The sequence below is a fragment of the Amblyomma americanum genome, chromosome 1 (genome assembly GCF_052857255.1).
Source record: "Amblyomma americanum isolate KBUSLIRL-KWMA chromosome 1, ASM5285725v1, whole genome shotgun sequence".
Classification (NCBI taxonomy): domain Eukaryota; kingdom Metazoa; phylum Arthropoda; class Arachnida; order Ixodida; family Ixodidae; genus Amblyomma; species Amblyomma americanum.
The window spans coordinates 108322798-108338409 of NC_135497.1; the positions used below are offsets into that span (position 1 = coordinate 108322798).

Sequence of the window (15612 nt, forward strand, 5' to 3'; positions counted from 1 at the left end):
AAACAGCAGATTGCTGTGATTCCGTATATGCATAGCTTCTCCCACTGCCTAAAAAAGATCAAACAACGGGCGAATGTAAAAGTTCTTTCTTCCGCCCCTGACAAGCTGCAAAAATTGTGCAGATTGACTAAGCCTGGTGGCGCAAATAACAAAGTGCAAAAAGAAGCACCAAACCATGTTCATTGAATTTGCCAACTCGATTGTGTACAGCATTCCACTGTCGTGTGGGAAAAGCTATGTTGGCCAAAGTGGTAGGTATCTGAATGCCGGGAACATTGTAACGTTTCTGAAAAGAGAGGTGGGTTTCTTGACGTGCACTACAGGAAATGCAAGCCTGATGACGACAGTGCACATGAAGATAGTGAATCAGATCAGGTTTCCACATGTCAGGCCCTCTACCAAGACTGCACTGTTATTTCCAAAAACAGATGTAAACTGACTCGCGAAATTATTGAAGCCGAAATGATAGATCGTTTAGGTGGCTCTTGCGTATCGAAGCCATCGAACGCCCTTACCCGTAAGGAACTTTTGTACTTACGTCAGAGCCTGAATGTTCCGCTTATCACGCATGCGTGATGTTAGCCATGTTTTGCGTATATATTCTGGGGCGAGGTGCGAAATAAATTGTTGTAAGTCGGCGCTTGTGTCTCGTTGTTTCTCTCCTTGTGCCCTCGTCCTGTGTGCGCTGTTGAAACCTGCTGTTCAGTACCAACATGCCCAAACTGCCGTGTTAATCATCTATGACCTCATAGTCACTGTTCAGTAGTTGAAACTGAAATTGAACAGCGCGACAGAAAATTTTGAATTATAATTATGTAGTAGGTGCGAGCGAATTCCATGTGGTGATCTATGCATACCAATGTCTAGTGCACCATTTAAAAGAAGAAAAAAAAAGCTTGAAACCAGAAATTTTGTATCCCTGCTTCTTTAAAAGGGTAGCTTTGCTGGAAGAGCTGCAGAAACTGAATTGCCTGTGGGACGCTTGCATGATGCCACGGCATGGGTTTCTGAAAATAAAGGTGATCTCCTGCATTCCTGTATATCTGAACAAGAGAGCCTTTTGTAAGTCATCCTCTCAGTGAGACTATTAGAGGTGGCTTTGTTGACACAAGTAAAGCCATGTAGACATGGGAGCATAGGTAGCTAGGCATTTGCCTTGTTTTTTAATGCAGCTGTTAAAGGTGTCAGCTAATGAAAAAAAAAATTGGTGTCAGAAAGTAAGAGTTGTTTTCTGGCCACATAATTCAACTGTGAGGTTAGAACTTCGCATTGCTCTCATAGCTGCTCTTGTCTTGCATCTGTATTGATTAAAAACAAAAATATAGCACATAGTACATGAGTTGCAGCCTGAAGCTTGCCGTTGTTTTTCTTTTAATTTTTTTGAAGCATTGGAGGTGATGCGCCAAGTCCTGCCAAAGCTATGCAGCAGCTTTTAACGGGTGAAAATCCCCCTGTGGAAGGGGTGTTCCAGCCTGAATTTCTTAGACTTGTTCCCCCACTTCACGATTGTGACGGTGAGGTGAGTCATCACTTCCAGCTACACCAATTTTCCCCATTTTCTAACTTTGGGGAAGTGAAAAATCACGTGACGTGGTCATCACTTCCACTATCAAAATGGGTCTCCCATCACATGCTGAAGCTATGTCGCTATCAAATTATATTCATGCAGGTTGTTTTTCTTTTGGTTCTGCAGAACCTCTGCAAAAGACCTACTTGAGCAATGCAACTAGTCTTGTTGAGGCCGACATTGGGTGCCTTAAAAAACGCAGCTATGACAAACAACTTAACAAAAGTTTACTACCTTTTTAATTGCAGATTTGATGGCACTTGCTTACATTTAGTCTTTGTAGCATGCCATTGTTTGAGGGCAGCCACTTTGTAAAGAAACATCCATGCACCTTGAGACATCAGTCGCAGAAATTCAAGGGATTTAATGGATACCAAAATCAGTTACTCAGGGCATGCTAAAAAGTCGTTTATTTTTCTTTTCGTCGAAAAGAAAGGAGCCAGGACTAAAAGTTGTGAAAGACAGCTTGACAAGGCCCTGGCCCCCTGCAATAATAGGCAGAGCAACAGCTAGGAGGAAGATCAGCTTGGAAAAATGTGCACAATTTTATACATTGAAGAGTTTCATATTGTTACTTTTGTCCGTATGAAAATAAGACACGCAGTAAAGCACATAAACAGAAAATAGACACGTCCTAAAACTCAGTCTTAAAATGAGAATACATCAAGATCACATTCTAAATACAAAGCAACGCTAGGTTCACAACTGTTGTTCACGGCAAAAAAGACCAATTTGGCTATTAGACTCATTTACTGGATTGAGTCCAGTTGCATGCAACTTATTCAGTAGTTTCGTTACGGTGTAGCATAATGATTGAGTGTATGAATACGTGCGAGGCACTGAAACAAGATATTTTTCTTTGTGTCGGGTTTGTCGGTCTCGGATATTTTCTAATTCTGCAAGGCTTACGATTATACTTACATTAGATTTTATGAAATATTTATAAGGTACGATTATCTTGTAATCAAAAAAGGAGAACACAGAGAGGACATTGTACTTCAAGAAAAGCTGTTTGGTTGGATGCCTTAAGACACACCCGCAACATACCGTAATGCTCTTGTCTGCAACAAGCGTAATCTGGATAAGTTGGTTACCCCTGTGGTGCACCAGACTAATCTGCAGTACTGTAAGGGCGGTAGCACAAGCACGTTATATAACAAGAGTTCTATTTTAGAAGACAGCAAGTATCTTGTTTGGGCGATGGCACCAACTGCTGATGCAACTTTTGAATGTAAGTAATCTATGTGATGGTTCCATGTAAGGTGCCTTGAAAAGACCACTCCGAGTACTTTCACAGAGTTAATGATTTCAACTTTTTCTGTTCCCAAGCATATGCTCAAGGCATCGGATAATTCCTTCCCTTTTGGAGTGTATGGAACTACTTTTTTTTTGCTTGTGCTTATTTTTAAGTGGTTTGCTTTGACCCAAGCGTCCAAGTCCAGAAGCGCCATATTTGCTCGCTCCTCTACATCTACTTGCATACTTCCGGTCACGAAAATGGTGGTGTCGTCTGCATAGGAATTACACTTTACGTCCCGAGTGCAGTGTGCCATATCATTAATATAAATAAGGAAGAGTAGCGGTCTGAGTGCTTCCCTGTGGCACGCCGGTATGAACGGATTGCAGAGAAGATTTAATGTTATTTATTTCGACATATTGTGTTCTGTTGCTAAGGTATGATGTAAGAAGCGCATGTGGTGTTCCACGAACCCCGTATCTATGCAATTTTGAAAGAAGGATAGTGTGGTTGACACGACCAAATGCCTTTGAAAAATCGACATAGATGCCCAGCACCATACGTTTCTTGGTGAATGCTGCAATGATAAATTCTTTTTGCTTTAAGAGTGCTGTTTCTGTTGATCGATGCTTCCTGAAACCATGTTGATGATCGAGCAGAAGGTTATGACGCGATAGAAATGATACAATGTTGATGTGTAGTATTTTTTCCATACCTTTAGAAAATACTGGTAGTATCGAGATTAAGCGATAGTTGACGAAAACACTATGATCTCCAGGTTTAAATATAGGAACCACACATGCAGTCTGCATTGCTTGGGGAAATATGCCTGTGGACAAACTCAAGTTATATATAAAAGTAATGACTGGACAAATTATGTCAAGAACGTGCTTCACAAGAAGTACCTGCATGCCACATACATCCTCGGATTTACTATTTTTGATGGACTTAAAACAAAGGCATACTTCTGTGCAGTTCGTCGGAGAAAAGAACAGGGAATAGCATGTAGCAGTCTGACAGAGGAAGGGTTCAGCATCAGATGTATTGTTAGCGCCGGAGTAATCACTGTGATCGGCCTGCTGTACGAAAAAACTATTGTAAGGCGTCAGCTAATTGGCTGCCATTTAGACATTTGCCTTCATGTATAAGTGTATCAGGTATAACTCCTTGAGTGCCAGAATGCATTGGTGAGTTCATTTTTCGCCAGAGTACATCAGAACGTTTTATGCTCTCATCAGTAAATATGTCTGCAAAATAGGCGTTCTTTGCTCCACGTAGTCTAGACATAAGCTTATTTCGATACGCTTTAAATTCACAAAATGCTTCACAAGAGAGTTTCTACTTCATGATTAAGCGAGTGTTCTGTGAAAAAAAAGTTAGCATCGCGATTTTGAGTGTTCGCACATTGCAGTTGATTGTGGTCTTTGTTGCAGGCTAATCAGTGTAGCTGTACATCACTGTGTCATGAGAGAATAGAAAGAAAGTGAAATGCTGTGCCTATAACATATCATGTTAGCCAGAAATGAAAGAACTGATGTGTCGCCATTATTGCACACTTTGTCCTGGTAAGTTGGATGATTTGACTGGCTGGCGGCTGAACTTCATTGTAGGGTGCTCCTCTTCTACATCAGTAAAAGGCTGTCGTTCTTTCACTCGTTGAGTACTCAATTTTAGTATCCCTTGAACTGAAGTGCTGAATTTCAGTGGTGTTTCGAATTGTAAGTGCATGTTTCTGAAAATTTCTGAAGCATGCTGGTTCTGAACAATGGCAGGCTTAAGATTTACAATGTAGATGATTGCAATAAAAAAAGGCTCCCCAGTTATTTTGCCCTCTCCCAAGGTAAAGTGACAACAGTAGGCTGAACAATGCCCTCCCCCTCCTCATCATGAGTGCCCGTTTTAAGGAAAACATGGAATGCATAGCCACATAGGGCACATTTCCGAGATGGCCTCTCCCAAGCTTACCTGGATACCATTTTTATTGGACGGTAGGTGAACGTGGGAGCTTTCGGTTACAGCTTAGTATACTTTGTACAAAGAAGTACCTCATGTAACTGCAGCTGTAAGAGAGAAATAAAGAGGAAGAGGGAAGGCAGGGATGTAAACCAGAAGGGTGTTTCGGTTGGCTACCCTGCACTGGGAAAGGGGGATGAGGGGGTTGAAAAGGGAAAGAGAGCGGGAGAGGGCCACAGTCACAACTGGTCCCTCAAGCCTGTCGCTCTCACGAAGCTAAACAGCATCGCCTTGTAGGCCTAGAGGGCAGTCGATTGCTGTCCCCAGGATCTTGTGCTCTGTTAAAGGACGAGGATCGAGGCGGCCTAGGGCACAACGCAGCGTACGTCTGCCGGTCGCCAAAGCAGGGCACTCACACAGGAGGTGTGCAATTGTCTCCTCGCAGCTACATCTTTCACAAGCATGGCTGTGAAAGGAATGAACATCATAATTACCTTACCCACATGACTTTAAGAGGGACGTTTAACAGGACTGAGCAGAGTCATGTGACTCTGGCGGCACAGGGTCATGTAGCCAGTAAGCGTAGCTGTAGAGCAAGGGTGAAGTTACCTTAAAGCCTCCTTCAAAAATAAAGCGATCCTTTGAGTTTGTGCCCCAATGTCACACACTAGTGCTTAGGTTGGGTTGCTGCACCTGTAAAATAGTTTTTCTGTATAGGGTGGATCCATAGCTGTTGGTTGTTAGCACCAGGTGGAGGGTGAGATGTCTGAGAGCTTTTATTTATTCAGCTCTCACGGCATTCTTTCTAGCACACAATGTCCACTTCAACCTGCAACCTGTCTGCAAAGATTTCAATTGTGCTGCTTGATTACATTTTTCATTGAGAATTGTGTGTAGTGTTTAGAAATAACACTGTGTATTGGGTCTTTAAAGATCTGAGCCATATTGAAATCATGCTGGTAGCACTTATATTTTTTTTACTGTATATTTATAATCTGATTAAAATTGTAGCAAGTAACTAAATTATGTAGTGAAGAAATGAGTAAATTTCGAACAAGCTGTTGCTTTTATTGAATAGTTCCTTCTGCTGCTCTAGTCTGCCATTTGTCAGATTAGGAAGAAATGCCATCCATTTGATGATGCATGCAAGATTCACAAGATTGTGATAAAGATATGTGGTGAGATTAACGTATTGAATGAGGACATTTTCTTTATATACAGCCTTTGTCCGTAAAGTTCAGAGTCCATTAAAAAAATGCGTTTAACATTGAAATCATTTGTGCAGCACCCATTCAAAATAGTCTCCCTTGCAGTCTATACACAGCTTCCAACGCTTCTTGAGGTCTTGGAAACAGTTGGAAAACGCTTCTTTTGGCAGGGCTGTCAGCTCCTTTGTCGTGGCGTCTTGAATGGCCTCCATGCTCCCCATCCAGCGACCTTTTAGGGCTCTCTTCACACAAGGAAACAGGAAAAAATAGCATGGGGAGAGGTCAGGCGAGTATGGTGGATGGGGAAGTACAGTAATGCTGTGTTTGGCGAGAAATTTTGTAATATTGAGAGCAGTGTGCGGCCTTGCGTTATCGTGGCGAAGGCTCCATTGTCCAGATGCCCATAAGTCTGGGTGACGATGTCGCAGTGCATCACGTATGTGTTGGAGCACGCGGATATAAAACTCCTGATTCACCGTCTGCCCTTGTGGGACGAACTTGTGGTGTATGACACCTCTGGCATCGAAAAAAACTATCAGCATCGTTTTTGTTTTGGTTTTCTGTCACCGCACCATTCTCGACGATGGAGAGCTTGTGGACCGCCATTCGGCGCTCTGCCTCTTGGTTTGAGGATCGTATTGAAAACACCATGTTTGGTCTTCAGCAATGATGCTGTCGACGAATGCAGCATCCTTCTCTGCCTCGGAGAGCAAATCAGCGCTCACTGACGCCCGTGTGTCCTTATGGTCTTGTGTGATGGAGTGTGGCACAAGTCTGGCATTCACCTTTCGTTTCCCCAAGTTCTCACGCAAAACTTGGTGGCATGTTATCTTACTAATGTCGAGAGCATCTGGTAGCATGCAGACTGTAATGGTGCGGTCTTGCTGTACGATCTACCTGATCCGAGCTACTTTGTTTTCATTCCGTGAGGTTGAAGGGCGCCCCTGCCTTGTGTCGTCTTCCATCGACGTTCTCCTCGAAACGAACCTCTTGTGCCACTCGAATAGCCGCGCCCGCAATAATGTCTCGTTGCTGTCAGCATCACGAAAGAGCTCGTACGTCTGTGTGACTGTCTTACCAAGCTTCACATAGAATTTGATGTTTACATGCGGTTCGAGGTGGACGTCCATCTCTCCACATTCACTCACAGTAGAATGCGCAGACAACTAGTGACAAAGTATTTTTCTACATGTAGTGCCATCTAACGGCTGCCACACCAATTAACATTTTCGGGCTCAGGTTAGCCCGAAAAGATGGCGCTACACATACGCACCAACATTTATTTTGGGGAATCATTTCTAGAGAAGAAAATAAATCAGCCTCGAAACTTTATGGACAAAGGTTGTAGTACTTCCCTGATATGGCTATTATTAGGTTAACATGCTGTTGTTCATGGTTCTTTTTTTAGAAGCAGTATAAAACATCTGTATATCGCAACACACATCAGAGGCAACATCCAACACTGTTATGCCCTGCAATGTACGAGCAAGGAAAGTACAGGGTTGTTCAGTTTTTAATTAGCAGTAGGGTAGCTTGAGACTGGCATTTTGAGGAACAGCAAAGAAAAATTAAAAATGGCATGTGTGAGAAAAACGCTTGGGTTGTAAAATTCAGTGTGGGAAAGCATTAGATTGCGAGAATTGATATGTAGTTAATAGTTCTTACAAAAGCAGTAATGCATATGTGGGTCTGCTGAATCCATATGAAGGGCCAGTGGGTGCTTACCGAACTCAGTCTAAGTGAAATTGGAGTGCTTCAAGGTGAATTTGGTATCTGTTTGCACTGTTCATATCAGTTGGTGTGGTGTCTAGTACGTCTTCTGCCGTGCCATATTTTTCTGATAGCAACCCCAATCACTCGCATTGATGTGCACCAGCTGTTCTCAGTGAACGGGGTACATGCTGAGCAATTTTTTATAGACTCCTTATTTGTCAGTCGCATGCTGGGTAGCAACCATGGCAGGCACTGTGGATGAGGCAGGCATGCCAGATTGACTGTTGCGGCAATGGTTCAGAAGCAAACACTGCTTGTTTTCTGAAGTTTCGTGGACCAGTGGGTCTGCACTGACGCTTCGAACGGCTTAGTGGAACTTTGCAGGAGTGGTGTCTCTTGCAAGGAAGGAGCTGAGAGTAAGCAACTTTTCAAAGGTGTTTTTGTTTTGTTTGCTATGGTGTGGCCCTTTCAAATATTCGATGAAGGAAAGTTGTCAGTAAAAGCTAATTCCAACACGTCTTGAAAAAAAAAAAATAAGCTAATGTTTTACCTTGTATGATGACAGCAGGGATATAAAGCTTTTGTTCAAAAGGCATATGACATATTAACTGTCGGCTTGCCAGGCTTCGCACTTTGTGTGGGTGAGCACGAACGTTAATTCACAGGGCCTGTAATGGCATTCAAATTGGGTTCATGTTGCACAGCTTATAAACAGGTTTGAGCAGGTTAGTAAATCCCTGCATGCTGCATCGTAAGCTCACACCAAGCCTGTGCCCCAGTCCATGAACCACATAAGTGAAGTGTAGGCATCAGAAGAACATTTATTTCAGTTGAAGCAAAGCTTTTGTAGCCACGAAAAGGAAGGGAAGATGAGGGAAGGGAAAGTACGCACTCATATCGCTTGGTGCTTATACGTGCGGCTATACTGCCACGAAACGATAAGCCACGACAGTGCGGCTGTCTATGGTTACATTTCTCTTCCCTTAGTAGTGTAAACGCTGTGGGGTCTACGCTGACACTTCGAACGACTTAGTGGAACTTCACAGGAGTGGTATCTTGTGGCGGTCCTTGTACTGGTAGCTGCACTGGTGACAATATCTTCCGCGGGGGTGGCTCAGTTACTCCATCGTGCTCCGTAACCGATTCAACTTGCATTGAGCTTGACTGTGTTGAACACACCTGATGAATATGCCGCCGTATGGGCCCATTAAGGTTATCGATGCGACCATTCGAGCGCCGGACTCAGATGTCATTCTTTCCGGTGTGCACTTCTCTCCCAAACCGTAAATTAGGGGGGTAAACGGCAACATCAGCTGGCAGCATCCACTCCTCCATTTGCATGGATCCTGCATGAATGGGATGAAGTAATGTGACCAAGTGGAATCGGGTACGGTAGCCCAAAAACAGTTCAGAAGGACACTTTCCGGAACTCGGGAGAGTCCTTCTGTAGCTAAAAAGAAGATGATCTAGATTGTCTTCTAGTATTCCATTGTTCATTCACCTGAGGCCGTTTTTAATTGTGCAGACTGCCCTTTCCACTAGCCCATTTGATTGTGGGTGGTACACAGGTGTACGCATGTGTGTTATATTATTCCTCTTCACAAATGTCGCGCACTCATCGCTGGTGAATTGTGTGCCATTATTAATTAGGATAGTGCTAGAATGAAAGGGGGTTTGTACACAAATAGGTCAGGGGAAGAGTTCACGGCGGGCGACACAAAACGGCGAGCAGGACGGCGGGCAGCGCCAACGGCCAGTCCAAAAACCAAGCGATCTCGTGCAGCGCGGCGAAACTTCGTCTTTCACCGGTGCCTCATCTTCATCGGCGCTTGGTCAATGATCTACCTGTGTGGCATCACGCACGGCCGTCATGGTTCGCTACACTGGGAATACCAAATCTGCAGAATATATTCCGCAAGCAGCTGATCATAGTGGAGGTACTTGCTCGCTTCAAGGGAATGAATGGCCTCAATCCACTTACTAGACAGATTTGGTATAGTGTACCCTCGATCCGCTTACTAGACAGTTTTAGCATAGCATACGCAAAACCTTTGCATACACATTGAAATAGCATATGTAGAGTGTGCATGCACAGAATGCTAAAGGGAGGTTGGCATTTTGCGTGCACATGCAATTTTCTGGAAATAGCATAGCATCTTTGAGGGGCTTGCGGAGACAACATGGCCGCACCTTGCCCACCCGCTTCAGTTCCAAAACACCTCGTCACCGCGTTATTCGGCGCTCATATTGGCAGTGAATGACGTCATTTGCTTCCACTTTTGGTTATCTCACTCGGGCACTATATTATATGTGATAACTTGACCGTGCTTCTGAGATAGCAGTATTTTCAAGCCTGTAAGCCTAACAACAGACAGCGCTAAGGTGTGGCTTGGTTTGGATTGGATCAAATCGGCCTCAGATTTGTATTTTGATGCATGGTGGCACTAGGTACTTATCCAAACATGGTTGAACCCCGGTGTTGTATATCCACTGAGCTGTTATTGTGAAATGGTCGGCAAACACTCAACTAAAAGCGTCGTTTGCGCTTTGGATTTAGCGTACACAGCTGCATTGCGTGTTGGGTACGGAAGAAACACAAACGCTATACTAAAAGCTGGTTGCTGTGAGCGTCCACGAGCATGAGGATTATTGTACCCGAGACTGGCCCAGCAAAGTCATTGTGCACTCTTTCCCAGCTCTCCTCTGTCTTTGGCCAGTTCCGGCACGGTGTAGCTGCGGGCATAGGCAGGTTTTGTATGAAACATTTACAGGAATCTGATAGCCGTTCGATTTCGCTATCAAGGCCCGGTCACCAGAAGGAGGACCTGGCAAACAACCGCCTTCATGGCAGAGGAACCCTGGTGTGTTTCATGCAAGTGGTCCAACACCCGTACATGCAATTTTTCTGCAATCACCACTTTTCGACCTCAGTACAACAAATCATGCTAGGACCACTCCACTCGCTGGCTGGAAAATGGTTTCATATCCGATTGCAGTTCTTCCTTATTTGCTGGCCAGCTGCACAACACGTCTTACAGTTTTGGCATCAAAGGGTCGACTGCTGTTTGCCATTTAACTCCATCAATGAAATAGTCTCAGCTGTGAAGGTTTCCAATGCTAAGAGGTAATCGGCAAGCTCACCTTCGGTCTCTGGTTCTGTCGTCTCTTGGGGCAACCGGCTCAGTGCATTGGAATTGATGAGCAACTTGCCGGGGGAGTATTGTAGCCTGTAGTGAAATCCTCCCAGATATAAGACCCAACGCTGGATGTGAGCAGCAGCCAGCGGTGGTGTAGGTCAGTCCGACTTCAGGAGGCCCAGGAGCGGCTGGTGGTTGGTGATGAAGGTGAATTCGTGACTTACAAGGTAGTCCCGAAATTTAATCGCATCTAACTCAAGATCAAGGGCCTCTCGCTCAAGTTGAGAACAATTTTGCTCTGCATTTCATTTTTTTTCCGAGAACGAAACCTAATGGGCATGTTCACACGTCCGTCTGTGTGAAATAGCACTGCTCCAATACCATTTGGTGATGCATAGAATTCTAGCCTTAGTGGTTTTTCGGAGTCGAAATGCCTCCAGCATCTGCCTTCAGCATGCAACGCTTTTGCAATTACAAATTCCGCTTGCTGCGTGGGTCTCCATTTCCACCACGAATGTTACAACTGGTACTGCGGTGCCAGCACAGATGATATGTTAGGCATAAAATTTAAATAATATGCTAGCATTCCTAAAAATGAACGCAGTTCACCCAAATTCTATGGTTTTGCATCCTTCAAGATTGCTTCCGCATTTTTTTGCATTGGATGCAGACCTTCTCGATCGATTTGGTTTCCTAGATAGGTGACTGACTCTAGACAGAACTTGCATTTGTCGAGTCGCAAGTCTACGCCGCGTTCTCTGAATCTTAGCACGAGCCGTAAGTCCTTGCCACGTTCCATTTTTTTCTGATATTAAAAGGTTATAGAGATAAGCCTGAACTCCCGGTAAGCCCTGCAGGACAGTCTCGATTTGCTGCTGGAAAATGGAAAGTGCTGAAGCGATGCCAAATGGCAATCAATTATAACAAAACAGTCCACAGTGCGTGTTGATTACGCAAAACTTCCGCGATTCTTCATCCAACATAATTTGATTATTTGCATCATCTAAGTCTACAGTGCTGAAATACGTCCCTCTGTTCAGGCAAGCAAATACATCATCAATTAAGGCAGTAGATATTGCTCTAATACGTAAAGTGGGCTTTAAGTGACTTTGAAATCATCACAAATTCTTACAGTGCCATCTTTTTTCAACGCAGGCACAATCAGTGCGGCCCACTCTGAATGCCTAATGGGTGACAGCACAGCACTCCCTGTGCTACAAGTCTGTCCAACTCGTGCAATGAACTACAGAAGGATTTAGACAAGGTTGCAGAGTGGTGTGATAAATGGGGCATGAGTATAAATCTTGATAAAACTGTGCAGATGTGCTTCACGAGACAAAGGTCACCAAATGTATATACATATAGCATTAACGGGACAAATCTTGCATCCGTGTGCGAATATAAATACCTTGGGGTGTACTTGACCCCTCAACTATGCTGGCACCGTCATGTTAACTATATAATTGCTAAGGCGTATAGAGTTCTTGCTATGCTACGTAGAAATGCGAAGTGCTTTCCTTTAGAAACAAGGAACCTGCTTTACAAGACTAACATAAGACCAATACTGGAATATGCTTGTACTATCTGGGACCCGTGGACTGCGAGAGACATAAAGAAACTAGAAAGAGTACAAAGCTTAGCAGCCTGTTTCGTGGTTCAAAACTATACTCGGTATTTTAGCGCATCCCAAGCAAAGGAAACATTAGGCTGGAATACACTTCAAAATCGTACAAAAACATTCAGATTAAAATTTTTGCACAATATATATCATTCTAAAACCGGCCTCAATCGTGATAGCTACATAAGGCCACCGGAGTACACTTCTGGCAGGCGCGATCACCCACTTAAGATTAAAGAATATAGATGCAGAACGGAGCTTTTTAGGATGTCATTTTTTCCTAAGACGGTCAGTGAGTGGAACAGGTTGCCCGGCGATGTTGTATCGCTATCTTCAAATGATGCCTTTGCTTCAGCAGTATGACTTGCAATTTTTTTTTTTCTGTACTTTGTGCTTGCGTCAACAGATCCACTTTGTTTCAATTCGCACATGTACGGTTATGCTCTGCTTCTTTGTTCCTTCTTTTTGTTGTGACGGCGATTTGCCCTGATCTGTATCTTTCATGTATTCTATATAAACTGCTGTTTGTCAATGGTATATGTACTGTTACATTGTAAGCTCACGCCAAGCGTGTGCCCCAATCCATGAACCACACGAGTGAAGTTTAGGCATCAGAAGAACGTGTATTGCAATCGAAGCAAAGCTTTTATAGCCACGAAAAGGAAGGGAAGCAGAGGAAAGGAAAAGTGCACACTCATATCGCTTGGTGCGTATACGCGCGGCTAGACTGTGCCACGAAATGATAAACCGCAATAACGCGGCTGTCTGTGGTTACTGCACTGCACATGCAGCTGTTGGTGTGCGACCTGCCAAACCTATATTTGTTAAAAAAAAAAAAAAGACTAGAACTCTCATGTGCACAGCTCTTTCCGCAGCACTGACAAAGGTAATAATGGGTGGACTAGACTTGGCATGTGCATCTCCTCCTAGCCAAACCATGCTATATTTGTTAAAAAAAAAAAAGACTAGAACTCTCATGTGCACAGCTCTTGCCGCAGCACTGACAAAGGTAATAATGGGTGGACTAGACTTGGCATGTGCATCTCCTCCTAGCCAAACCATGGTAATGAAACAGTATGCTGAGGTGGTACCCCTTGCAAGTGCTGGTAGGTGCACTTTGTCCACAAAATCATCCTTGGTCCATGCTCGGTCATAGCAAAGATCACGCACCCTGCTTTTTGGGCCACCTTCATTGTGAGATGACTGAGGATGCTATTAATAATTCCTTGTGCTGAAATGTTACACTGATATTGCTAAAGGTAGTGTGCTGCCAGCTAGGCTCTCTTTTTCGCACTTGATAGATTAAACCACTGCTTTTGTTTTCAGTTGACATGGATCACGCCATTTGAACATGGGGACTACTCATTATTGTGGGAGCCCACAATTTGCCAGAGTGACACAGCAGGTCCCGAAGCGAAGCGCCTCATGGCACGTGCCTTCAAGAGTACCCTCACGCAGCCACAGCAGCAGCAGCTACTGGATGAACTGGCTGCAGACCCAAAGCTTGTTTACCACATTGGTCTTTCACCAGCCAAGGTGTGTCATTGCATTAAAACGAAAGAGACATGCAGAGCTTCTGTTAAAAGTATAGTGAGGCTATTGGCAGCCGTATAGCTTCTGTATTATTTCACATTGATTGCTGCCATCAGCTGTTATTGCCTAATGGTGCAACATGTGTTAAAGCTAGCTTGGTCGACTTATTGCTAACAGTGGCCTAAAGGCTGGTCTTTAAGGTTAAAGCAACCAACTTTTTAATGTTGTCGGGTTCAGCCATGTAAACACTAAGATTCACAAAGATTCGCAGTCATTTTGTTATTAGTGTTTGATTGTAGGCAGCTGACAGAGCTAGTAGGTGGGAAGAATATTTGCCACCTTTTAGAACGGCTAGTTTGTATGTTGCTTTGGAACAACTCTACAAGTGGAATGTTCATAGTTTTGTAAGTTTTAATTCAACTTTCTAGGAAGCAGAGTTGGGCTCGTACTGTTTTTTAATATATTCAACATTCTTGTCTTGTAATATTAGAATGTCAGGTCACTGCTGTTGCCGAGGCACAGGGGCCCAAAAATAAAACTGAGCACGAAAGTGGAGAAAAAAAAAAATGCTGATGGCCTAGCTCTGTTGGGCCAGAATATACGTAGCAAAAGCGCGGCGACTTCTGGATAGAAAGAGTTTATATATGAAACCCGTGCATTCACTAGCTGCGCCTTTATTCATGATTAAACCTTGAGCCGTCGTGGCGGAGTGCTAGCGTCTCCGCCTCAAGCACCAAAGGCCCTGGTTCGTTTCCCAGCCTCGGCACAGGTTTTTTTTTTTTTTATTCAGTGAGTGTGCGGGGGTTTCAGTGGCTCCCATAGATGCCATCATCGAATATGTTGGTTAGCGGTGAAGTGCGTAAGGGCGGGTAAGGACGGCTCCGCAGCGAGGCGCGCAGTGTGACGTCATGCCAGATGGCGCGGCGAGCGCACGGCGTCCGCCCAGCTGCAGCGGTTGCTAGGCAATGGCTCAGGGTCTGTCTCTGTGCCTCCTCGGAGCACCGCCACAGCGAAATCGCAAGTTCGTGGCCAGTAAAGCTTTCGCTTTAAAACTTGAATCACTGCAAGGTCTAGCAGTGGATGCACGTGTATACAGCTTGGGAGCACATGGCACATCCGGCTGACTGGTACTATGCTCTTAATGTTCACCTTATCAGCAGTGTGGGCAAAGCAGCACAGTTTTTTTTTTCACAGAAACGTGCTCCATTTTTCTTGTGGGGCATCTGGACATTTCCTCCTAGAACATTGTGTTGCACAGCTTCCAGGAATAATATGGAAGTAGGGAATGCGTGCTGTCCTGAGCTGTCAGTACTTCTTTTTGCTGATGGTTATTATTACAGAGAAAAAAATCAGCATGAATCACCTTTTTCAGTTGCCTGAGCTGGTGGAGAATAACCCACTGGTTGCAATAGAGGTCCTGCTGAAGCTGATGCAGTCAAGCCAGATTACAGAGTAAGGACTGCAGTTTGACAAATTTGGTGCTTGGTTACTTATGTTCTTTCTACATGTCATCATCACCATTAGCCAGGTTAAGTTATTGTAAGATGAAGGCCTCTGCCACTGGCTCCCACTTAACACTGCCCTGCGCCAGCTATAACGACCCCCTCAGAGATCCATGTCATTAGAACAGAATAATTGATATCGGC

At 44.2% G+C, this 15612-nt stretch overlaps 1 protein-coding gene across 2 annotated transcripts in view; it reads left to right on the plus strand.

Annotated features, from left to right (window-relative positions):
- Nucleotides 1-15612, plus strand: part of Not11 (CCR4-NOT transcription complex subunit 11) — a 36929-nt gene that overhangs the window by 11182 nt on the left and 10135 nt on the right. For both annotated transcript variants that reach the window (XM_077646499.1, XM_077646500.1), the window contains exons 8-10: nucleotides 1387-1519; nucleotides 13760-13969; nucleotides 15339-15418. In XM_077646499.1, the coding sequence (XP_077502625.1) occupies nucleotides 1387-1519; nucleotides 13760-13969; nucleotides 15339-15418 (423 nt within the window). The remainder of the gene's footprint in view (nucleotides 1-1386; nucleotides 1520-13759; nucleotides 13970-15338; nucleotides 15419-15612) is intronic.